This window comes from Amblyomma americanum, chromosome 6, assembly GCF_052857255.1.
Source record: "Amblyomma americanum isolate KBUSLIRL-KWMA chromosome 6, ASM5285725v1, whole genome shotgun sequence".
In the NCBI taxonomy this organism is placed as follows: Eukaryota; Metazoa; Arthropoda; class Arachnida; order Ixodida; family Ixodidae; genus Amblyomma; species Amblyomma americanum.
In genome coordinates this window covers 176,156,286-176,181,901 of record NC_135502.1, presented here as the reverse complement: position 1 = coordinate 176,181,901, position 25,616 = coordinate 176,156,286, and the positions used below count along the sequence as shown (strand labels likewise).

The 25,616-nt window shown below is 48.6% G+C and overlaps 1 protein-coding gene across 3 annotated transcripts in view; it reads right to left on the bottom strand.

The window, feature by feature from the left end:
• Positions 1 to 25,616, bottom strand: part of LOC144094191 (nuclear factor related to kappa-B-binding protein) — a 156,365-nt gene that overhangs the window by 3,878 nt on the left and 126,871 nt on the right. For 2 of the 3 annotated variants that reach the window (XM_077628116.1, XM_077628118.1), the window contains 2 exons: positions 12,043 to 12,297; positions 518 to 674 (listed from right to left, as the gene is read on the bottom strand). In XM_077628116.1, coding sequence (XP_077484242.1) covers positions 518 to 674; positions 12,043 to 12,297 — 412 coding nt within the window. The remainder of the gene's footprint in view (positions 1 to 517; positions 675 to 12,042; positions 12,298 to 25,616) is intronic. The other variant, XM_077628117.1, reaches the window with a different exon arrangement.

Genomic DNA, 25,616 nt, shown 5'->3' with positions numbered 1-25,616 from the left:
GATGGTTACTGCGAGGCAATAATCATCCATCTTTGGTGGCTGCTGATGTGCATCCGGGATAAAGGTGGGAATGCTTGCTGCACCACCACTCCTGTGTGTGGTGCGGCAAAGCCTGCCATGCCAAGTAAAAATTGCATGTGTTCCCTATTTGGAATGTGCGTGGTGCAGAGAGATAGCCACCCTCTACCACTCTACATAGAGCCCAAAATTAAAAAACCTGTCAGTTGAGGTACTTCTGTACAGCTCTTACCCGCAAACCAGCTAGCGCTGGTTGAGTAAGCCGAAGAGGCACCAGTGGGATCCTGGACCTGGCAACACCACCTGCTGCTCAAGACCCCTAACTCCTCCCTTCCCATTTGCAGAATAAAGTTTTCACTCCACTGTATAATGAAAAGGGACATTTGTGCAAAAGGAGGCACCACTCCGACATAATGCCACACGATATGCTAGATGGGAACTGCAGAGGCTGACACTCGGGGTGAAAAGGTAAAAAATACAAACAGTGCCCAGCACGCACCCAGGACAACTGTCGGCTGGGTGGCCAGCAGCATGGGCGTGGCGGTGGCCGGTGGGCCCTGCTGGGCCACTGTGATAAGGCGAGGCGCAGGCAGGAACGGTGCCCCCTGGATGCGCAGCGCTGGCCGTGGGCTGCCCACCAGGTTGCACACAACCTGCTGGAGAGAAAGAGGATGCCCCTCAGGAAAAAATGTCTTCTGCAATGTTGTGGATGCTGCGAGAGTAGTATGCCCGCAAAAGTACATCACGCTGCTGCACATCACTCATCCTTCTTGACGCGGCAGTGAGAGTTATGACGAAAACCTGGGTAGACATGTCCTGTTAAAGAACTCGCATAGCCATCAGTTCGTTACCGCCAAGCATGCAGCCACCCACCAGTTTTTCCACGAGCTAAATTTTCACTATCCATTATCTTCACCAACACACATGGGTCATACTCACCAAAACTTGGCTTTCAGACAATGTTTTTGATACTGAAGCCCTGTCTGATTGGTCAAATCTCGATCTTTTCCGCAGTGATCACAAAAGTTTCTCAAGGTGAAGATATTTTCATTGCAACTCTGTTCTTTCAGTGCTCTTTCATTAACACCCCAACCAGCCGTGAAATACTATGGTTACTCTGTCATGCTACCCTGTTAACAATGTTATTGGCGTCTGTTACCATCTGCCCCACAGCAGCCGCTAGGCGAAATTCTGGAGGCCCGTGCACTGTGCGATGTCAGTAAACGTTAAAGAATCCCAAATGGTTGAAAATTCCAGAGCCCTTACCTACGACATCCCTCATGGCCTGAGTTGCTTGGGGCCATTAAACCACCATACACTAAACCAATAAATTACTGACAGATTAACTGGGATGACCAAGCTAATCCAAGCACCAGACACGATAAACTTCATGCCTTAATAGATTTATGTCTCAATTTCAACCTTTCCCAGCTTCTAATACAACCCGAACCATGTATAACACTGACGAGTGCTATTATTCTTGATCTCATTTTATCCACACATCCTAAGGATTTAGCTTCTTCGAGCGCAGATCTGAAGGAAACCAGTGATCATAAAATATTCCAAGCCATTTTCAACTCCAAGCCATTAATTATGCATGCTTTAAGGAAAACAATTGCTCTTGATGATAAAGGCAATTACTCAGTGATTAATACTAAACTAAACAACTTTTTCCAACTTTTTTAATCTTTCACAGATGCTCTATGCCTGAAAAGTGGTCAATTTTTAAATGCAAGATTTTTGAAATAACGAAGAGATTCATCCCTAAATACAGTTTCTACTCCAATCAGCAAAAGCCTTGGAACACTAATAGTGTAAGACTGGCCTTCGGCTTTGGAAGCGCCGAACACACCGTCCCTCGTGCGTGCTCTGGACTGACCGCTGCCTCTGGTCTGTGCCTGGACTGTACCGCTGGTTGTTCACGACGCAGCGCTTTGCAAGACGTTCCTTATGTAAAGAAGACGACGAGCATATGCGCAAGCCGCATGGTCATTGCCAGGAGCATGCACCAGGCGATGACCATGCGGCTTGCGCATATGCTCTACTCCTGGCTCCATTGTGAAGAAGACGACGAGCATATGCGCGAGCTGCATGGTCATCGCCTGGCACACGCTCTCGGCTGGACTAGCTGACCCGCTGTTGGCCCTGCTCCCGTTAGGAAGCTTCTCGGAATAAACCCCACCTTACACTTATTACAAGTGGTGGAGGTGCCAACGATCCCCTCACCCTGGAGTTTCGCACCCATGCATTGCCTACCGCCTCTGCAATGCCTGAGACCGTCACCCAAACCACACCACCGCTTCCGTCGGCTGTCTTCTGTTCCGGCGCCGCGCGGCAGCGTGACCCGGCCATCTTCAGTGGCACAGATGACATGGATGTGGAGGATTGGTTGGCCTCCTATGAACGCGTAAGTGCGTACAATAAATGGGACGATACCGTCAAGCTCACCAACGTTATCTTTTATTTGAGCGACATAGCCAATCTCTGGTTTCGAAACCACGAGGCTGACATCTCAAGCTGGGCAGCTCTCAAAACCAGCCTGACAGAAATCTTTGGCTGTCCTGCAGTGCGTAAGTGCCCAGCAAACCGGTGAAAACTTCACCAGTTATATAGAAGATGTCTTCGACCTCTACAAGCGCATCAACCATGCCATGAGCGAGGCCGACAAGATCATAAATAATATGAAAGGCATTGAGGATGATGCCTTCCAGATGCTCGTCACCAAGGATCCCCTGACTGTCTTCGGTGTCATTGGCTACTGCTAAAGCTTCGATGAGCTGTGCAAACAGCGCCTTTCTACCCGGCGTGCAGGCTTTCAGGAGGCCACACTTTCCAGCTTGGCTCTCCCAGGGGACAGTACCCTGGACCAACAGTCGCTCCTCCAGCGCATCCAGCAGTTTGTATGTGAGGAAGTCGCACGCCAGCTATCTTTGTCTACCTGCCCGCCTACGCCGTTGCTCACTCCCAACCTACAGCATGTCATCGAGGAGCAAGTCGCTGAAGTCTTGCCACCTCCTCTTCTGCCACCCCTGATCGCGACGTACGCCAATGCCGTGGTGCGGTCGCGGCCCTCACCTGCTGCCCCTGTCTACAGGCCACCTACCCGGCAGTTAGAAACCCAGCGACCTGCAACCCCACCTTACCGTCCGGTTGCCCGCCCCCGATCACAGCCGCAGCCACTTAACCGCTGGCGCACACAGCACACCTTTCCTATTGGCTACGCTTGTGACGTCGCTGGCCACGTGGCTCGTTTGTGCTACAATCGTAACCACCGTCCCTACAATTATAAGCGTGAGCCGGCGTACGACCTTCCACCGTCGTCCTCGCCTGCGTCACACGAGCCGCCTCCGGATTCTTCTTCTCATAGTTACCATCTCCGCTCTCATAGTTACCATCTCCGCTCCCACCGCTCGCCGTCTCCTGGCCGCCGTTCCCGTTCTCCGATGCTCTGCCGCCAACCCACCGTCCACGCGAAAAACTAACGGCCGCAGTTCCGGAGGCAAGAACTGCGTCATCAGCGACTCACTCAAGACCTGTTTCTGTGCCTGCCAATATTATTACCGTGTTCGTTGAGGGAGTCGCCGTCGAAGCACTTGTTGACACTGGCGCAACCGTTCCAGCTCTCAGTCACACCCTCTGTCGCAGACTCAAAAAAGTGACGACGCCCCTTCCTGCCGTTTCTCTCCGCACCGCCAGTGCTCAGGACATTCGACCGTTAGCCGCCTGCACCGCCCGCCTGCTTATCGAGAACGTTCCCTACACAATCGAGTTCATCGTCCTCGCCCGCTCCTCTCACGACGTTACCCTTGGTTGGGGCTTCCTCTCCTCACATCACGCCATTATTGACTGCGCCTGTGCTCAGCTTGACTTGTCGCCCTACAGTGATGCTCCCTTGGATGTACCCGGTGCTGCTGCCGCTACAGTGGTCGTCTCAGAGGACACATACGTTCCGCCTTTCTCTTCAGTGCTGGTGCCTCTTTCTTGTGCTGCTCTCTCAGATGCAACTGTCACTTATACCCCCTCTTCAAGATGTGCTGACCAGAAATCTGTTTTGTTGCCTCATGCCGTGCTGACAATTCTTCGTGGCTCCAGCGCAATTTATGTGGCCAACCCGTTCTCCTGCCCTACCACTTTACTCCGTGGCCAATCGCTTGGTAGTGTTGCCTTTCTCGATACCGCCTCAGCATACCCCCTCGTCGATAGCACGGCCGGCCTTCACGTCAGCGCCATTGCACCTGTTGCCATCACCAATCAGTCTTCTGTCTATATTTTTCACCGTTCTGTCGACGATGCCCTAACGTCTACCCAACGAGACCAGCTTGTCGCTGTTCTGCACTGTTTTCAAGCTTCGTTTGACTACCAGCAACCTTCCTTGGGCTGCACCACCACCGTTACCCACTGTATTGACACTGGCACCCATGCCCCTTTGCGTCAACATCCGTACCGCGTGTCAGCCGCTGAGCGCCGCATCATTGACGAGCAGGTGACCGACATGCTCAAGCGCCACGTGATACAGCCGTCGCACAGCCCATGGGCATCACCAGTGGTCCTGGTCAAGAAAAAAGATGGTTTCATCCGGTTCTGCATCGACTACCGTCGTCTAGTCTGAACAAGATTACACGCAAGGACGTTTACCCTCTCCTTCGTATCGACGACGCCGTCGACTGCCTGCAGGGCACAGAGTTCTTTTCTTTATTGGACTTGCGCTCTGGTTACTGGCAGGTGCCGATGGCAGAGGCCGTTCGCAAAAAACTGCATTCATCACACCCGACGGGCTCTATGAATTCAATGTCATGCCGTTCGGCCTCTGCAATGCACCCGCCACATTCAAGCGCATGATGGACAACATACTCCGAGGGCTCAAATGGCACACATGCCTTTGTTATCTAGACGAAGTAGTAATCTTTTCCCCGGACTTTCCGTCTCACCTCCAGCGCCTTGAGACTGTTCTTCGCTGCCTGGCCGACGCTGGCCTCCAACTCAATTTAAGAAAGTGCCGCTTCGGAGCTCGGCAGCTCAGCTCACTATTCTCAGACATGTCGTGTCGAAGGATGGCGTTCTCCCGGACCCGGCCAAGTTGCGAGCTGTGACTGAATTTCCGAAGCCCACTTCTGTAAAAGATCTCCGCAGCTTCGTCGGCCTCTGCTCCTACTTCCGCCGCTTTGTCCGCAATTTCGCCACTATCATCGACCCCCCTGACCAAGCTCCTTTCCACCCACGACCTTTCGGCCTGGTCGGGGGCCTGTGATGAAGCGTTTACGACACTCCGTCGCTTCCTGACCACTCCACCAATTCTGCGCCACTTCGACCCTCATTCTCCGACGGAGCTCCACACCGATGCCAGTGGCGTCGGCCTCGGTGCAGTACTTGCTCAGCGCAAGCAAGGCTTTGACGAATACGTTGTCACTTACGCTAGCCGAACACTCACAAAAGCTGAAGCCAACTATTCTGTCACTGAGAAGGAGTGTTTAGCCATCATTTGGGCGATCGTCAAATTTCGCCCCTACCTGTACGGATGCCCTTTTGACGTTGTCACCGATCACTACGCCCTCTGCTGCTTGTCCTCTTTGAATGATCCCTCTAGTCGACTGGCGTGCTGGGCTCTGCGACTCCAAGAGTACGTCATTCGCGTTATCGTTACGGCCGCGAACATGCCGATGCTGATGCACTGTCACGTTCCCCTCTACCATCTGAGGCAGTGCCTTGTATATCCGCCCTGCCTTCTTTGACGTTTGAGTCTGCTGATATGGCTTCTGAGCAATGCAAAGACCCATGGATCACTTGCCTGTTAGATCTCTTATCTGGCCAATCGTCTCAGCCTCCTTCCCATGCTCTCCGTCGTCAGTCCCACCATTTCGCCATCCGAGACGAGCTTCTTTACTGCCGCAACTATCTCCCGGATGGTCGCAAGTGGCTTCTCATCATTCTGACACATCTGCACTCCTTCATTTGCTCTTCCTACCACGATGATCCCCAGTGTGCCCATGCCGGCTTCTTGAAGACCTTCACCCGTCTACGACAGCGGTACTACTGGCGTGGGACGGCCCGTTATGTCCGCCAGTTCATTCAGTCCTACACCGCATGCCAGCGACGAGAACATCCACCTCGCCGACCCGCCGCTCCTATGCAGCCGCTGCCTTGCCCAGCGCAGCCTTTCGAACGTGTTAGCATTGACCTCTACAGCCCTCTTCCCAGCACATCAACTGGGAACCGCTGGATCATCGTTGCCATCGACCACTACACACTATACGCTGAAACGTCGCCTTTACCATCCACTAAAGTCCACGACATTGCATCCTTCATTCTCTATCGCATCACTCTTCACCATGGTGCGCCAAAAAAGCTGCTCAGTGATAGAGGTCCGGCCTTCCTCTCTGAAGTTGTAGAAGCTCTCCTTCAGGAATGCAACATCGTTCATCGCACCAGCTCCGCCTACCATCCCCAGACAAATGGCATGGCTGAGCGTTTTAACCGCACCCTCGGCGACATGCTGGCCATGTATGTTGCTTCCGACCATTGCAACTGGGACCGCGTTCTCCCTTTTGTCACATACGCTTATAACTCCGCTGCTCAAGCCACCACCGGATTCTCTCTATACTTTCTCCTGTACGGCCGTGAGCCTTCTTGCACAATGGACACCATTTTCACCTTACCGCCCTGACGCTTCCGAATTTACAACTCTTTCTCAAGCCGCAACTTATGCCGAAGAATGCCGACAGCTTGCCCGGTCCTTCACTTCTCACGCCCAGCAGCAGCAGAAAAGCACCCGTGATCCCCCTGCACTTCCTCCCAGTGTCCTTCCTGACTCTTTGGTCTGGCTCTGGGTACCCTCCTCAGGTCCCGGCCTTTCCTCCAAACTTGTTAGCAAGTACCAGGGACCCTACCGTATTCTTCAGCAGACATCCCCCGTCAATTACCTCATCGAGCCCCTTACGCCATCCCCTGATCATCGTCGCCGAGGCCGCGCCACTGTCCACACGACCTCCCTCAAACCTTACTACGACCCCGCCGTCGTTACATCGGCCTAGGCTGCCAGGATGGCGCCCTTTCGCCCGGGGGAAATTGTAAGACTGGCCTTCGGCTTTGGAATCTGCAGAGGCTGGCGCTTAACAAAGAAGATGACGAGAAGCGCCGAACGCTCCGTCCCTCGTGCGTGCTCTGGACTGACCGCTGCCTCTGGTCTGTACCTGGACTGTACTGCTGGTTGTTTGCGACGCAGTGCTTTGTAAGACGTTCCTTATTACAATAGCCTTAAAAAGCTTGATAACAAATAAAAAGATAATAATCTAGCTGCTAAATGCACTTCTAACCATAATTTGTGGCAAAAGTACTATGAAGTTGAATGTGCGTATGTACCACTTACTCAAAAAAAGTAGCGGTGTGCTACGCCATCTGTGTGCTACGCCTAGACTACATCAATGCAGGAATACATACATGCAGACCCGTGTTTCTCATGAAGTGGCATCCTTTAACTTCCCAGGAATCTCGCACCTTTATTGAGAGCCCTTTTCAGTGCCCCTTGAAAAATCCCAGTTCGATCTGCAGCATCTTTCCTTACGCTGTCGCATTGCCAGTCTCTGTCTTTATCACAATTTTCTAGATTCGACACTTCATCAGGAACAGTGTGTACCTGCTTCATGCATTTCTTACAGCACCAAACACCTGCTTCATGTTTCAAAACATCATTCTTTCCAAGGAAAGCAACCAACTGGAACAGCCTTCCCCACTACATTGCAGCCATCACTTGACATCTGGCGTTCCACAAAAGTCTCGCTGCACATTGTGTATGAAATATCTTTTTTTTTATTTCTGCCCCACTCTTTATCTAATACCCCAAAGGGGTCTTAAGGTAATAAAATGAAATGAAATTGCAAGTCATAGACAAGGCAGTCAGGCGTTTAGTTATTCAACCCTCCAATTACAATTTGCAGCTACAGTGAACTACTTTTTGGGTGGAGTTCAAATGAACAAGCAAAACCAATAGTTGGGCTAGTTGGTGCATACTGAATAAACGAAAAGTTTCACAGCGCTAAAAAAGGCGAGCACACAGAAGACCAGGACAGGACAGGCGCTGAACTCCAACTGGCTTTATTTCTTCGAAACAAGGAAGGAGAGTTTCTGCACATGCGTCAAAATTGGTGGTGTAAACACCCTCAAACACCTTCACACAGCCAGCAAGAATCTGACCCACACTTTAGAGCACCCCTAGCTAATCAAACTTAGCAGATAACTTTCGCCACTAAAATCTGAACCTGAGTTTACATCTACCCGCCCACTGCCGATCTTGTGATTTCAAACCAAACTGTGTGCCAAAACTGACACAGATAAGAATTTTAGGCAGGAGCAAGGACACACTTGCGCATGAATTACTTTAAGCCTCTTTTATCAAAAGGATGGGTCCCGCTTGCATCAGTGACATTTCGGTGTCCCAGAAACGAAAGTTTCTGTACATTTCGTTTCTGCACTTGTGCCAAAATGGGTGGTGTAAACACACTCAAGCACCTTCACACAACCAGCAAGCATCTGACCTAGCATCTGACCTAATCAGACTTAGCAGATGACTTTTGCCATCTGCTAAGTTTGATAATGTAGGGGTGTTCTAAAGCATGGGTCAGATGCTTGCCAGCTATGTGAAGGTGTTTGAGGGTGTTTATACCACCAATTTTGACGCATGCACAGAAACTCTCCTTCCTTCCCGTTTCGAAGAAATAAAACCAGTTGGAGCTCAGTGGCCGTGCTGTCTTTGTCTTCTGTGTGCTCGTCTTTTTTAGCGCTGTGAAACTTTTCCTTTATTGAAGTGAACTGCGTGCCAGCCATGCATCACTCCACTACACTATTGCTTCTCAACATCTCGGTGAGAAGCAGGACAAAAAATTATGAGGTGCACTTAGGTATCCCTACGTGCGGAAATGCGAAAGCTGTGTTCTGTCCGCCATCTGCTGAGCTGACGCGTTACATTGCAAGGGGAGTTTTCACTGCGTGCCGCATGATGGCGCTACGACTGCACACCAAGCACGGAGGAAATTTACCGAAAACGGAGGAAATTTATTGCTCGCTTGACTGTGACGTCTGTAATTAACATTCTAATAATTACTCATGTAGACCACAGTACACATCTCGAAAATACATTTATAAGAACTGTGCATTCACTACACGTGCCTTTATTCAGCTTCAAACGTCTAAGTGTAGTGGCGGAGTGATAGCGTCCCTGTCTCGCACGCTGGCAGCCTGGGTTCGATTCCCAGCAAGCCTTTTCTTATTACTTCAATTTAGGGGTGTGCGAATATTGAAATTTTCGAATACGAATATGAAGAAAAAATGGCTTTGAATATCGAGTATCTGTTCAGTACAAAAAAAAATTCAGAACATGTTGAGCAAACATTGTTGCCTTTGTTTTTTTTCAAAATAGTGTACGGTCTTTGCAACTAAAATAAACAAAACTAGACTGCCTCAGTACCATATAAAAAACATGATGTGCACAGAAATGTATACTACTTTATTAGACAGCATAACACTATCCAAACTATAACGAGGTCATGCAAAACAAAATCCATAAAATGACAAGACTGGCAACAAAAAAGTAACATGATGACTATTAAACCTCATTCATAAAAACTGCCCCCCCCCCCCCCCCCCCCATGAAAAAAAAAAAGGTGCCGAAAATGCTGAAGATGCAGTAAGGCATTATGAGGTGGCGGCGGCTTCATCGTGCTAACACCTAAAGCCCGTGATGAGCCACCCGTTTTGGAGTGCTGGAAGAACAACACAAATGCAAGCAAGGGGCCGGGGAACACACACTGGCGTCGGAGTGGCGAGGCAGTTTCTAAAAAGGAAAAAGAAATAAGCCACGCGAAGCTGGGATTGGACTATCGGCGAATGCGCGGGCCGACATTTGAAGTTGGGCAGCGGTGAAGCTCAGAAACCGAAACTACGCAGCGAGGCTATTTTTTTGCCCTAGTGACAGAAGCCTTCCGATTGTTGCCACGCCTGCCGTTATGCCAGCTAAAGAGGTGTGCAGGTTACAATGCACCATGCAACAGGCGGGATATTAACAGGATCACTTGCCCTATAGTGACTACTCGACGCGCCCCTTTAGGAGGCTCCCGCGGCATTCTGCAAGTAGGCTTTCCCGCATAGCGTAGTTTACAAAACGGGACGGCCGAAGTCACGCTCGGAGAGTTATGAAGGGGACAGGACGCATTCTTCGGATGTGGGCATTAAATATGTAACGTATTACCGAAGGATTAAAAAAAAAGCGCGATTTCACATTGCGATTGCTCGAAGCGGGCCGTCGGCCATCTAGTTCGCAGCACGGGTGATATGTGGGAAAGCCCACTTGGGGAAATTCTCACGAGGTGAAACCTTGCGGCATCGGGATGCGGTCGGTCCGCATAGTAAACGGCAGAGAAGGAAGCGGATAGGGCCTCTGTATTGTTTTCCTAGAATTTTTAACTCGATTATCGGCTAATTTGCCCAGATAATGTGGTTTTGCCACGGTCGAATTTATGAAAGTATGCACAGTATACGATCGCTGGCAAGTATTCGGGAATTTTCGAATATTCGAAAATTCACGAATATCAATTTTCGAATACGAATATTCGCACACCCCTACTTTAATTACCATACAAGTGCGGACACTTTTGCGGACAGCCTTTGTCTACAACTTCCGTCCACATCACTCATAAGCCAAGAAAGGCTTTCGCCTTAAAACACAGTAAGAGGTAAAACGAAGCGCTAGACATTGCCAGTCGTGGTATTTGAGCTTTGCGTAGCAATGAAACTTGCTCATCTGTACTTAAGAATACAGCAGAATTTAGATGACACAATCCCAGCTGATACAAATTCGTAAAATGCCCTGGACATTGTGTGCAATGGGCAGAAATTCAGATGTTACGAACAACCCCCCCGCCCCACTGCAGATGATATGAAAGCGCACATCGCAACCGCACCTTTGAGCACCAAGTGCTTGCTGACCGAACATCGACGACGCCGGGATCATGAGCTGCGTGGCACTGCGAGCAGTGAGTGGTGGCACACGACCAGCACAGCTCTGATGCCACGATCGCTAGTCGCGCAATGTGCACCGTGAACAGTAATCGTTGGCATGTGGCCCGTGCAGTCTAACGCGATTTGAAGGTGATCACTTCAGGCTCAACTTACCCGGGTTATACTCGTTTAATCTAACATGGTTTATTTTCCCAAGAACGCTGCAACGAATATGTGAGCTTAGCTAGCCGAAGGATTCCACTATTCTGCACCGCCATGTTAGTTACCGACTAAGTGACCATTGTGCCAGGAAAAAATTCCTGGTCCCTTTCAGCCGGAAGAAATGTGCTAACCTTTAAATCACTTTAGACTGTACATCGCAGATGCCACAGTCACCAGTCATGCAAGACGTGCCCTGAGCAGTAAGCGGTAGCATGCGACTAGCACACCGCCAACATCACGTGTCAGCGGTGGCTGATGGCCATCAGCAAACCCCATCGGTCAAATACAGATGTGCATAAATTATGCGCACAAATTTTGTTTGTTTTGTATGATGCGAATGTTTTTCGTGACCCCGTGAGATTCGTATGATTTAGATTCTACTTTAATGGAATACATTTCGGCCACGGATTTAGTCAATGTGAAGAGGTGCACAGAGCTTTGGCAGTGTTGCACGCTAAAGCAAAGCGAAGCATAGCTGCAGTGCTATGGCCTACAGAGGGCTCTGCACCTGGCAAGCTAATGAGCAAGAGCATTCACTGCTTTCACCTTTCAAAGAGGGCCTCTGTGTGTAGGAAAGCTGCAACCTGCATTCCCACTGCACGATCACCGTAAAAAAGATGTCTCGCCAGAAGGTGTGCCACAGTCTCGCTCTTCTCTATCCTGCTGCTAGAGATGTCAGTTGCAGCGAGGATCTGACAGCAGTGATGCGCGTCATGTCATCACAGCTGCCACTGCATTCTCCTTGACCTTGCACAAGGAAGGGTAATGCCCCACCCACCTCTGCAAGCACACAGCACCCCTGGCAGCAACAGTTACCTGTGATCCCGAGACAAGGCGTGCCATGACGGGCTTGTTCTTGGGCTCCTGCTTGATGACGATAGTCTGGAAGCCCTTGGCCACCACCTTGGGCTCCGGCGGAGGAGGCTGCTGCTCCGGCGGTGGTGGTGGCGGCACCTCGGCCACAGGTGGCAGCGGCTCGGATGGTCGTGGTGGCAGTGGAGGAGGTGACGGAGGTGGCCGCTTCGTGGGGCTCCCTTCTGACTCGGCTGCCTTGGGGCTCTCCTTCGACTTCTGCAACACCAACGCCCATTACTATTAATTTTGCTATTAGATTTATCCTCGGGGACAAGTTTGGAGACTACCGGGCGAGGAGAGGCATACAGTGATGCCGAAGAAATCAAGAGGCACAGCAGATCTCAATTATACGATCACAGTAGATACAAATTTCAAATGATACAAATTCATAAAATTGCCTGAATGCAGTGCTTTGTATACAATGGCGAGCAGAAAACAGCACAAGGGGCCGATCACTGGAATGGTGGAATGACAATGCACAGCCCTGAGGTTTATGAACATGTCAATAACGAGAGTGCCAAGGTGTTCCCACTGTTCAGTTTAAGAGGATTTCACAGACAGTCACCACCTGGGAAGAATCCTTTTGTCTATCTTTTTTCATGAAAGGCTTGACAATGAAAAAACAGTAATAAAAATGAAGGTAACATTTCTCACGAGAGTGGCACAAAGGTTGCTTCCTGCTGGTCTCCGCTTGTAAATGTGGAAACGGCACAGCAATGTCACCATCAGCATGTTTATGAACCACAGCGCTGAGCGGTGTGATTCTGCCATTCTCGTTGCCTGTCACTCGTGCTAATCTTTTTTACTTGCCACTGTACAATTGGTAGAATTTCAGGCATTGGGAACACTCTCCCGCGCCATTACAGATGATACAAACTCACATGCCGCGATTGCACCCTAAAGCAACAAGTGCTGTCGACGCATTGATAGCGATACAGTGGCACGGCCATAGGGTGCGGTTGCGCGACTGTAAATAAATAAATCCCACGCGCTGCAAACAAATCTGTGTGACTGAATGCATTAGCATTAGAAGCCCTACTGTGAAGAAAAAGTGGCCGGCCTCGTATGGTAGCATAGTGTTTTGTACACCTGCCACCTGACACAATTTGTACAGGGAAGAGGTACCTGCCACAGTTGGCAGGTACCAAAGTGGAGAGAGGAAAACCTTCTCTCCATCTGGAGCAAGAGGCTTTACCACGGGAGGTTTTACCCTCCCCGAAAATGACTTTATAAAATTCATCGTCACCATCCGCCCAACTGCACCCACTGCAGGACTAACGGCCACTCCCATATATCTCCAACTAACCCTATCCTGTGCCAGCTGTGGCCACCCTATCCCCGCAAACTTTTTAACCTCGTCCATCCTCCTAACTTTCTGTCGCCCCCTGCTACAGTTCCCTTCTCTTGGAATTCAGTCTGTTACCCTTAAGGACCAGCGGTTATCCTGCCTTCGCATTACATGCCCTGCTCAAGTTTCTTTCTTTTTCTTGATTTCGACTAGGATGTCATTAAGCAGTGTTTGTTCCCTCAACCACTCTGCCCTCTTCCTGTCTCCTAACGTTGCACCTATCACTTTTCTTTCCATGGCTTGCTGCGTTGTCCTTAGCTTAAGCTGAACCCTTTTCCTTAGCCTCCACATTTCTGCCCCGTAGTAAGACACAGCTGTTATATACTTTTCTCTTGAGGGATATTGATAAACTGCCATTCACGATCTGAGAGAACCCGACAAATGCGCTCCCACCTCATTCTTGTTCTCCTCATTTCGCTCGTGATTCAGATCTGCAGTCACTACCTGCCCTAAGTACACAAATTCCCCTACTACTTCCAGCACCTCGCTACCAACTGTGAACTGCTGTTCCCTTGTTAGACTGTTGAACATTACTTTGGTTTTCTGCATGTTAATTTTTAGACCCACCATTCTGCTCTGCCTGTCTAACTCATTGATCATGATTTGCAGCTCACCTCCTGAACGACTCAGCAAGACAATGTCATCAGCGAATAGCAGATTATTTAGGTATTCTCCATTAACTCTTGTCCCCAACTGTTCCCTATCTAGGCCTCTGAATACCTCGTGTAAACGGGCGGTGAATGGCATTGGCGAGATCGTGTCTCCTTGCCTGACGCCCTTCCTTATTGGAATTTTGTTGCTGACTTTATGGAGGACTATAGTATCTGTGCATTTGCTATATCTTGTTGTATGTTGACATAAGGCTCTTCTACCCCCTGATTACGCAATGCCTGTATAACTGCTGAGGTTTCCACTGAGTTGAATGCTTTCTCGTAATCAATGAAGGCTATATATAGAGGTTGGTTATATTCTGCACATTTCTCTATCACCTGATTGATAGTGTGAATATGATCTATTGTGGAATATCCTTTATGAAAGCCTGCCTGATCATTTGGTTGTTTAAAGCCTAAGGTTGCCCTGACTCTATTAGTGATTGCCTTAGTAAATACCTTGTAGGCAACGGACAGCAAGCTGATTGGCCTGTAATTTTTCAAGTCTTTGGCATCTCCTTTCTTATGAATTAAGATTATGTTTGCGTTCTTCCAAGCTCCTGCTACTGTCGAAGTCGTAAGACATTGCGTATGCAGGATGGCTAGTTTTTCTAGCACAATCTCCCCTCCGTCCTTCAAGAGATCTGCTATTTCCTGATCCTCACTAGCTGCTTTCCCCCTTTGCATTGCTCCTAAGTGTTTCTTTACCTCCTCTTTCGATACTGGGGGATCTCCCATTGCTATGGGATACTGCCTACCTCATTTACGACCCGATTATATTGGCTACTGTACAGACTTGTGCGGAACTGTTTGGCTACTTTATCTTATCCATATTGTTACGGGCTTAGTACGCACGGGGGTTTACTTACAGAGGGATTGATCGAAGCAGGATCGTGACGAAGCCTACAAGCGTCATTCTGCCCTTCCTCTTCTTTTTCCTCTACCGATCCCTCTGACCGTTGATCTTCTTCTTCCGTCGATGTTCTACGAAGCCACGTGAGATTTCCCTCCTCGCAGACAAAACCGTTGGGCGAGTTAAATAGAACCTCTCGGATGAAATCGCTTCAGGCGGGCTACATGAACCACCTGAGACTGGCGTGACCGTCGACCATTTGCAGTTAGGCGTGCTATAACGTAATTCAGGTCACTCGTGCACTCTAACACAACAAACAGTCCAGTGTAGCGCGACAGCAGTTTCTGACAAAGACCGCGCTCGCATAGAAATGTCCGCAACCACACAATGTCACCAGGAGCATAAGAAACTTGTTGGTGTCGGGCATTGTAGCGGTTCTTAGAGCGCTCTTGCATACGGGCAAGCTGGCGAGCTTCTTCAGGTCAGCAGAGTGTGGTAGCAAGAGAAGGTTCATCATGAATGAAAAATGGCAGCATGGTGTCGAGGCCACAGCGAGGCGAGCGAGCGCAAAGCAGGAAGAAGGGGCTGTAGCCAGTTGTCTTACGTTGCGCTGTGTTGTATGCATGAGTAATGAACGGGAGGATGCCATCCCAGTCCTTATGATGTGCAGCGGAGTACATAGCCAGCATGGTGGTGAGCGTCCAATTAGTGCGTTCTACCATACCGTTCGTTTGGGGACGATATGGTTTTGGTTTGGTTTATGAGAGTTGCATAAAAGACTCTTCTTTTTTATTAGGCCCCGTTTAGTATTAGAGCCGCTGTTAATACCAGTATTTAATTTAAAGTGCCGCCTTATATTATAATGGATTATAATTGGAACTCCTGAAGAGGCTTTTATAAGGTGTCATGCGAACACTTCTAACGTCCCAAAGTGACTCAGGCTATGAGGGACGCCGTAGTGAAGGGCTCCAGAAATTTTGACCACCTGGGGTTCTTTAACGTGCACTGACATTGCAAAGTACACGGGCCTCTAGAATTTCACCTCCATCGAAATTCGACCGCCGTGGCCGAGATCGAACCCGCGTCTTTCGGGCCAGCAGCCGAGCGCCATAACCACTCAGCCACCGCGGCGGCCGGGGATGATATGGCATCGAATGGCAAAAACTACACGTGCTGATGCGGAGAAGTTCTTCGACAACGTCCGCTGTGAATTGGCGCGTCCATGGTCACTAATGAGAGCTGCAGGAGGGCCGTGCCGAAGGATGACGAATCGAAGTAGGAAATGAGATACTTCAGACGCAGTAGCGGCTGGTATCGCAGCTGTCTCACAAGAATGGGTTAAATAATCTACGCACACAAGAATCCATCGGTTTCCTTTAGAAGACCGTGGGAAAGGGCCAAAAAGGTCAATGACAACTTGCTCAAATGGGGCTGTTGGAGGTGTGACTGGCCGCGATTTCCCGGTGGACTTGAAGTCGGCACCTTAAAGCGCTGCCATTGCACACAGCTGGCTACATAGCGCTGAATAGTTGAACGCATCTTAGGCCAGTAAAATTGTTGTTTTGTGCAGTGGAGTGTTCGGGCCCCTCCAAAGTGCCCAGACGTGGCGTCGTCGTGCATCTTTTCAAGAACTGTGGTGCGTAGGCTTTCTGGCACAACAAGAAGCATGCGTGCTCCCCTAGAAGCAAAATTTTTTTTTATAAAGCAATCCCTCGCGAATGCAAAAAGTGTTCTTTACAGAATCTTTGGCGGCATCAAGCAAAGAGGTTAATTTGGTCTTTGCGTTGCTCAGTTCGGAAAACTCAAAGATCGAGAAGCCTTGTGAAAGTGAAGCCAACTATTCATCGAAGTTGTCTGCGTCGGCATGAGTCGTTTGAAGCAGCAAGCGCGAAAGACAATCAGCATCTGAGTGTTTACGGCCGCTTTTATGCACCACAGTAAAATTAAATTCTTGTAGGTGCAAAACCCATCGAGCGAATGGTGGTCGGTCACAACAGTGAAAGCATTCCCGTACAGATAGGAGCGGAAGCACTGTATAGCGAAAACAACGGCGAGACATTCTTTCTCGGCAACCGTGTAATTTCTTCTGCATTTACTCAACGAGCGGCTGGCATATGCTACCACGTGTTGACCTTGGCCATGGTGTTGTATAAGTAAAGCGCCAATACTGATACCACTTGCATCAGTGTGCACTTCAATTGGTGCTGATGGGCAGAAGTGGCGTAGGATGGGGCCCGAGGTCAAAAGAAATTTCAGATGACGGAAAACTGCGTCACATTAGCTGGCCCAATCGAATGGTGCATCTCATGCAGCAGACACGTGATTGGGTAAGCAATGTCCGCAAACCTTAGTATAAAGCATCGAAAGTATGAGCAGAGCCCTAAAAAGCTCCGGAGCTCTTTTACTGATTGGGGCACTATAAAACTTTTGACAGCTTCAATTTTCTTGGGATCTGGTCGAACACCTTCTTTTTCAACTAAGTGCCCAAGAACAGTTGTTTCACGGTTCCCAAAATGACACTTCTTTGAATTCAGGACAAGACCAGCTCATTCCATGCAATCAAGCATGATATCCAGACGGCTGTCGTGCTCACTAAATGTTTTGCCAAAAATTACGTCGTCCAAATACCATAAACAAATTTTGCCACTTTAGTCCATGCAGGGTTGTATCCATGAACCTCTCGAATGTTGCTGGCGCATTGCATAACCCAAAAGGCATAACATTAAATTCATAAAGTCCGCCTGGAGCTACGAATGCCGTTTTTTCTTTATCGGCAGTGTGCATGGGGATTTGCCAGTAGCCTGATCTCAAATCAACAGAAAAAAGTATGAAGCTGAGTGCAGACAGTCAATTGTGTCATCGATACGTGGAAGCGGGTAGATGTCTTTCTTCGTGGCTGTATTTAAGCGACAGTAGTCAACACAGAGCCTCCATGTGCCATCTTTTTTCCTAACAAGGATAACTGGAGCTGCCCAAGGACTAGAAGATCCTCGATTAATCATAGCCTTAACTTGGGTCTCCATACCTCGTTGCACGTGCTGCTCAATGACACAGCTGGTTAACGCCGCGACAGAACCTGACACGCCTTCCTCGAAACGGGAGAGTTTTAGGCCTCAAGGCAACACAGCTGGCTCTTCAGAGTGGTTGACTGTCCACAGCTCGGTGCGGCTTCTGACCGCGGGAATGACGCAACGATGCACGAGGATACTCTTCTTAGAGCAGGTGAGTGTCGTAGGTTTTACTACAGCTTCAAAGGATTCGCACTGATTGTGAATAGAGAAAGCCCGTACGAATGCTGCAGATAAAGCCGGTACAATAGTGTCTTCTTCCACCGCAAGTGCTCCAAAATCAGGTGTCGAATCATCCACAAGAGGCGAAAGTAGAGAAAAATTCAAAGCAATCTCTCCCATACAACAGTCCATAGTTGCACCACACTCTTGCAGCAAATAAATCCAAAGAATCACATCATGCGTTGACCAAGGTAGCACTGCGAATTCTGTTCTAAATGTTAGGCCACCAATAACAACATCCGAAGCACACACACCAAGTGGAACCAAAGGTTCACCACCGACACCACAGAATAATGCTGCACGGTCACCACTAAACATTACTTTTCTGTCTAAACGGTTCTTAAACCTCAAACTTATAACGGATACTGTAGCTCCAGTGTCTACAAGACCCATTGTTTTCACGCCATCAATAAACACTTCCAATTTGTTCTTCAACATGAACACGGGTAGAGATATGGACGTCATCGACTCGCCGGTGGCCTCACCTCCAACGGCCGCACCTCCTATTTTCCCAGAGGGGAAACACGACGTCGAGGAAAAGGTGACCGCCATTGGCGCTGAAGCGCTGAAGTGGCAGCATCACACTGCGATCAGATGCAGGTGATGAACTCCGAAAATGTGTCGAATAGTATGCGTCCCAAGTGGACACAGTCAGGGATCACTGCTGTTCGGTGTTCAGTTGTCCGTAAATATTGGCGGGGGTCGGTAGTCTTGAGCAGTCAGGAAACGGCGGCGGCAATATCTAGCGATAGGCCTTGCAACGCACCAGCGATCGCCATAAACGTCCTGGCAAACAAAGTCACGACGTTAGTTGTAGCCAGGCTCTCGCTGCTGACGAACCACGTCTTCAGGTTAGGCGGGCCTCCTTCCAGTCGGCTGGTGGGCATAACGTCAGGCATAGTTGTTCCGATCGTCCATATGCGAAGCGCCGCTAGGTTGGGTCCACGGAGTGGACAGGGCGGCGACATCTGCCTGCGGTGCACAACTGTGCCGCAGATGTTCTGCACGGCAGAAGGTGTCCATGGATCTGGAAAATTCCTCACGCACAATTTCTCGTATCATATCAGCCATAGAATGTGGAGGACAGGCTTCAACACTGGCTACAGAGGTGACATTGGCCAGTCTTCCAAATTTAGGAGAGATTCAACGCAGCTTGAGAGCTTCAAATGTTCTACAATGTTTTATAATGTCAGCGGTGGTGCTCAGGCTCTCTTTGCTAATCAGGAAATTATAAACGTCTTCCACAATTCCTTTTAGGAGCTGGCCGACTTTGTCTTCTTCAAGCATACTGGAATTCACTAGTTTGCACAGCTTTAGGATAGCCTCGATGTATGCAGCTCTAGTTTCTCCGGGTACTTGTACCCGGTGAAGCAATGTCTGTTCTGCGTGCTTCTTCTTTGCCGATTCGTCGCCAAAACTTTTCTTGATCTCGCTTGTAAAGGTAGCCCATGTACTTAGTGAATCCTGATGATTGTCGAACCAGTCGAAGGCAGTGGCGGCAAGGAAGAACACCACGTTAGTCAGTTTAGTGGCAGCGTTCCAGCGATTATGTTTTCTCACTCTTTCGTAGTGTTTCAGCCACTCGTGAACGTCCTCCTTAGGTTCTACAAAGAATGTCCGGGGCTCTCAATAATGTGGCCAGTTGTTGGATGGTCCTGGTTGCTCGGTACTGTCGTCTGCAGTCATGTCCGATAGCATTGGTGGTAAGCCAGCGTGTCTATGGTTCCTTCAAAAGATGGAACACTCCATGGTCGATACCTGGCACCTCTCACCAAAACGGTTACGGGCTTAGTACGCACGGGGGATCAGTCCAAGCCTACAAGCGTCCTTCTGCTCTTCCTCTTCTTTTTCCTCTATCGATCCCGACCGTTGATCTTCTTTCGTCGATGCTCTACGAAGGCACGTGGCAATATTGCTAATGACAGTGCCCTCTTTGCCTCTTAACGCATGCATCTGATTTTTGCCTATGCCTAGTTTTCTCTGCACTGCTTTAAGGCTACCTCTGTTCCTTAGAGCACGCTCGATTCTCTCCATATTAAACTCATTATGTTGGCTACCTTGCACTTATTAACTTTGACAGCTCAGCCAGTTCTAGTCTGTCTTTGGGGTTTGATGCTTTTATGCTTTGGTGTTTCTTTGCCAGCTCTTTTATCCCCTGAGAGAGCTTGCCAGTATCCTGTCTAATCATCCTACAGCCTACTTCTACAGTGCACTCCCTAATGATAGCTGTGAGAATATCATTTAATGCTTCAACATTAAGGTCATCAGCCTTAGGTAAAGCGAAAAATCTGTTCTACAGCAAGATGCTGTAGAACAGATGCTGCTACTTTCCCTCTTACCATAGCTCGTTGATAGGCCTCACTAGTTTCTTCTGTTCCCTCTTCAAGTCTAGGCTAATTCAAGAATTTACCATCCTGTGATGACTACTACAACACACCTTTCCAAGGACCTCTACATCCAGCACGCACGCATGCACGCATGCACGCACACACGCACAATCTATATACTGGGGACCAGTCAGAACGTCAGTAAAACCTTGTTATGCTTTTTAAGCATGTGTCAGTCTCCTTTATAAGTATATAACTTCTGGTTCATAGTGCCTTCCTCGCAACAGTTTATATACATAAACTCAATTTCAATGCGATATTTATATATATATTTATTCATGAATAATATTTTATAGAGCCCAGTAAGGTACTGAGTACGGGGGGAAAAAACGTCATAAGCACAATGTTCTCGGAAATCTTTGTAAGTTTATTTATATATGCTGAATGCCACCGGTGCACGGCTTTACCTCTTTGTATGTGATGCAAGATGTGAACAGAGTTATCTCAAATGATCACAGCCAGGCGGAACCAATTCTACATTGTTCAAGACAGTTGTGGTTAGTTTGCAAGCCTTATCTCGAAAGTTGGCTGTCAGCTTCAAACTGAGCATGGCCCAGATCAGTGGGCATTCTGTTCTGCGATGACCACAGAGCACGCTTGTTGCTATGACTGCCACCGCTAAGTTCAGTTCTTTGTGGGCGCAGGTCAGCCCAATAAACATTTCATTCCAGTGCCACATCAACTGCCTCTTCTATTGTCTATGACACTGTCACCATTACATGACAATATGAACAAGAACGTGAAATACAAGAAAAAAAGAATAAGTAAAAATATTGTACAGGAGAATTTTACAGGCAAATCATACATAGATGAAAGTGTGAGTCTTTGTAAGATGCACAATAAACCAAAGCATAACACAACAGCAATGCAAAAAAAAAGAGTATTAAGAAAGAGCAGGACAAAAATTTAAGAAGTCATGACATCATCTAAGAAATGTTTGCACAGCTGATCTTGAAATGGTTGCAGATGGATGCGGTAATGTTGGGAGGATCATTCCAAAGAGTGATGGCACATGGAAGTGAGGATGAAGTGAAAGCAAGGATTTTTCCACATATGCAGTTGATGCTGCACTGATTATGTAAGCGGTGTGAAAAGCATGAAATGCAAAAAGCATATTCAAGCCAACTACAAGCCAACGGCTCGAGGAATATGGAAATGGCACGCATGACATGAACGGAAGAAATGGATATGTTGATGTTTTTTTAGAGGTAACACTTCTGCAATACACGCGACATCATTATGTGCAGCAAAGCTTTCGACGCGTTAACACATGCACTCTTCCATAGCAGCAGCGGCTACCTTCACCACCTGGCTACTGCTGCTTTGTGTTCTGTGCTGCCCAGACCTGAGCCCGTTTACCCTTCTTTCGTTTCCCTACTGCTCTCAACACTCTCGGTGCCTTCGCTTACTACATTCATAGCCACCCTTTCCTTTGCTCGTGCATCCCAAGGTTGTCAAAAACTTGGCTTCTCCTATCAGCTCAAACGTTTAGTGGTGAAGCTTACTGTAGCTATCTTGACATGCAGAGCAGAGAGAAAAAAAAAATCGCATTATTATCGTACAGTGCTTCCGAATATAACATGAGATGTGTTCTTTAAGGAAAGCTGAAATGGTTTTCTAAGAATTCGAGGTTATTCAAGAAATTGAACTTAGGGAGCTTCCAGGGAAAGCGTGCAAAGTTTTATTGCACTAGCATTTAAAATGGTGATGTAATCGTCGATTAAAACTGCAACGATGTTCAGGCTTCTTTTCACTGCGTCGGGGAAGTGCGAGGAAATTTGTAGTAACGTCATTACCGCCGAAATTTCAGGTGTCCGCTGCCTTGCGTCATCCGATGCCGCCAAACAATGCTTTATGAGCTTCACCTTCAATGACGGATTTCTTCCATGAAACCACCATTTCTTCGCTGGAAACGTAGTGCCGTCGTACGTGACGTCATTACTGGGGCCTCTGCCCGCCACTGTAAACTGTAGAGAAGCCTCAATGCTGACGCCGCTTTATTCGGTGACGCCGCCATTTCAGATGCTAGGGAAAAACAATTTAGCATGCTGTAACTGCATGTTTCACAAATTCGGCCCTTTTAAACTTATCGAATTCTAAAACCTCTTCAGTTGCCTTTTAAATCTACTAAGAAAGAAAAAAATGCATTACATTTGTGTAAGCACAGTATATAAGAAAATACAAAGAGAAGAAAGGAGAAGATATGGGGCAATTAAACGCAAGACGAGCTCCTAATGCTAATATACTGCCATCGCATAGTGATAATTAAACACTCCCATACTTTTTTTTCCCACACTTCTGCGTGAATTTTTATCGTTTTGCACGATACAAATTTCAAATTACACGAATATTTTTCATGACCCCTTGAGATTCATATCATGGATATTCTACTGTACGTAGTGGATTGAGCAAAAGAAGTTGTGGCTGCAATCCACGTTGCGAAGGTGGTTGAGACAGCGAAGCTATACTGTTTGCATTCAATATTTAGCCTGACATTTTTCGCTTACGACAACACCACGAAAATGCAACCGATAACAACACAAAAACGCAACTGTAATCTTGACCAGAAACACACGAGGAGAAGGAACCTGCTTCCCATTGTTTGCAGGCACCATTATCATACATTATGCTGCTTGCACTTCACACAAGGGCTTCCAATGACATCTACCTCTTTTGAAGCAGCTGCAAACCTAATGTTTACCGTAGTTGTAATTTGTGGGGACCTGCTCTGCAATCCCCTGCATTGGCTTTCCCGCGAGGCACCATGCAGCAGCATCCTCACCTCGAGGAGGAACGCATTCCCTTGTCAGTTACATTAAAGAGACACTGAGGAGAACTCTATCAAAATTTTTTGTTATCAATATCTGATAGTTCGGCATTTCATGGCTTTGTTGACGCTTGTCCGGGAGCGAAAGATGCATTTATTTCAAAGAAATTTGGATTCGAAGTTGAAAAATTTTTTCCCGCCGCTCAGATTCAAACTCGAGAACTCTTATGGCGACACGGAGAACTCTTATGACGACACAGAACGGAGTGACGTGAAATGTGACGTAAACGGAGACTCCGTGATTTCTGGCGGCTAGCGGTGCGGTCTAGCAGCTGCCGAAATGAAAGCTACCGCCGCCGCACGTTGAAGGCATCTATGTTGAGACAGCGAAGCTATACTGTTTGCATTCAATATTTAGCCTGACATTTTTCGCTTACGACAACACCACGAAAATGCAACCGATAACAACACAAAAACGCAACTGTAATCTTGACCAGAAACACACGAGGAGAAGGAACCTGCTTCCCATTGTTTGCAGGCACCATTATCATACATTATGCTGCTTGCACTTCACACAAGGGCTTCCAATGACATCTACCTCTTTTGAAGCAGCTGCAAACCTAATGTTTACCGTAGTTGTAATTTGTGGGGACCTGCTCTGCAATCCCCTGCATTGGCTTTCCCGCGAGGCACCATGCAGCAGCATCCTCACCTCGAGGAGGAACGCATTCCCTTGTCAGTTACATTAAAGAGACACTGAGGAGAACTCTATCAAAATTTTTTTGTTATCAATATCTGATAGTTCGGCATTTCATGGCTTTGTTGACGCTTGTCCGGGAGCGAAAGATGCATTTATTTCAAAGAAATTTGGATTCGAAGTTGAAAAATTTTTTCCCGCCGCTCAGATTCAAACTCGAGAACTCTTATGGCGACACGGAGAACTCTTATGACGACACAGAACGGAGTGACGTGAAATGTGACGTAAACGGAGACTCCGTGATTTCTGGCGGCTAGCGGTGCGGTCTAGCAGCTGCCGAAATGAAAGCTACCGCCGCCGCACGTTGAAGGCATCTATCGGGGGTAGCCACCGTCGCTTCGTTAACGTTTGCATTGGCGTCTTGCCAGCGTTACGCTGGATCCCGTTCCCGAACCCGACAACGTAGTTCTCGCAAAAACTCTGGCCTGCATTTCAGCGACCTCAGCCCCACAGAGCGTGCGATGCTTTTGAGGGAGCACGGTTAGGTTAGGTGCCGGCGAGTGCTTTCCCCCTTCCTCAGAGAGCAGCCGTTGCAAACTAAATATCATTACCCCAGTGCGGGGAGTCGCGAGGGGTGCGTTGCGCCCATCGGAGGCTGGCCGGGGCTTTGGGGCCAACGGATTGTGATTCCTTGAACGGAGCGGTTGCACGGCGCAGCAAGCAGCGTCGAGCTCTCCCACGGTTGCAAGGGCCAAGTTATTTATTTTTTGCCACAAAAATCAAATGGGTGCTCGATGGCGGTCGCGTTTCAAATCGGCGGCTTGAAACCAAAGCAGGCGCACGACGCTTCAACGGCTTCCGCTAGATCCAACGGGTCCACTGGATCCGACTCTCTCGCCAACTTGCATGTACCTTCAGATATGTACTGTGAATGGATTAAAATAGCCGAGCTCGAAAAGAACAGCTCCGCCCAACTGCCGCAGCTATTGAATATAATGCGCACCTTGCAGCGGAGCCAAATCAGTCTGGCCGGGCCGGCGGCGGCTGGCGCACTCGGCGAGAAATGATACATGCTCCAATCTCCCCACCAGTGCGGTCAGAGTGCGCCGAAGCCGCCGAACGCATCGGCGGTCAAGCGCGATTGGAGTATAGAGGGTCTCGCTTTGACCGACCTAACTTCGCCGTGCAGCGCGCGCGTGCGCCTTGCCGCAGCATGAACGCGCCTTAACAGAGCCTGCGCTTAACCGCTAACCAACGTATTCAGCGGCGGCATCCATGGGAGCCACTGAAACCCCCCGTCCACTGAATGAATAAAAGAGAAGTCTGGTGCCGAGATTCGGAATCGAACCAGGGCCTTCGGCGTTTGAGGCGGGAACGCTACCGCTCCGCCACGACGGCTCAAGTTCATGGCTCAAGTTAGAGCCGTTAATAAAGGCGCATCTAGTCAATGCACTCTTCTGATGCAGAAATCTCCGCGCTTTTGCTAGGTATATCCTGGCCTAACAGAGCTAGGCCATCAGCAATTTTTCTGAACTGCCTTGTA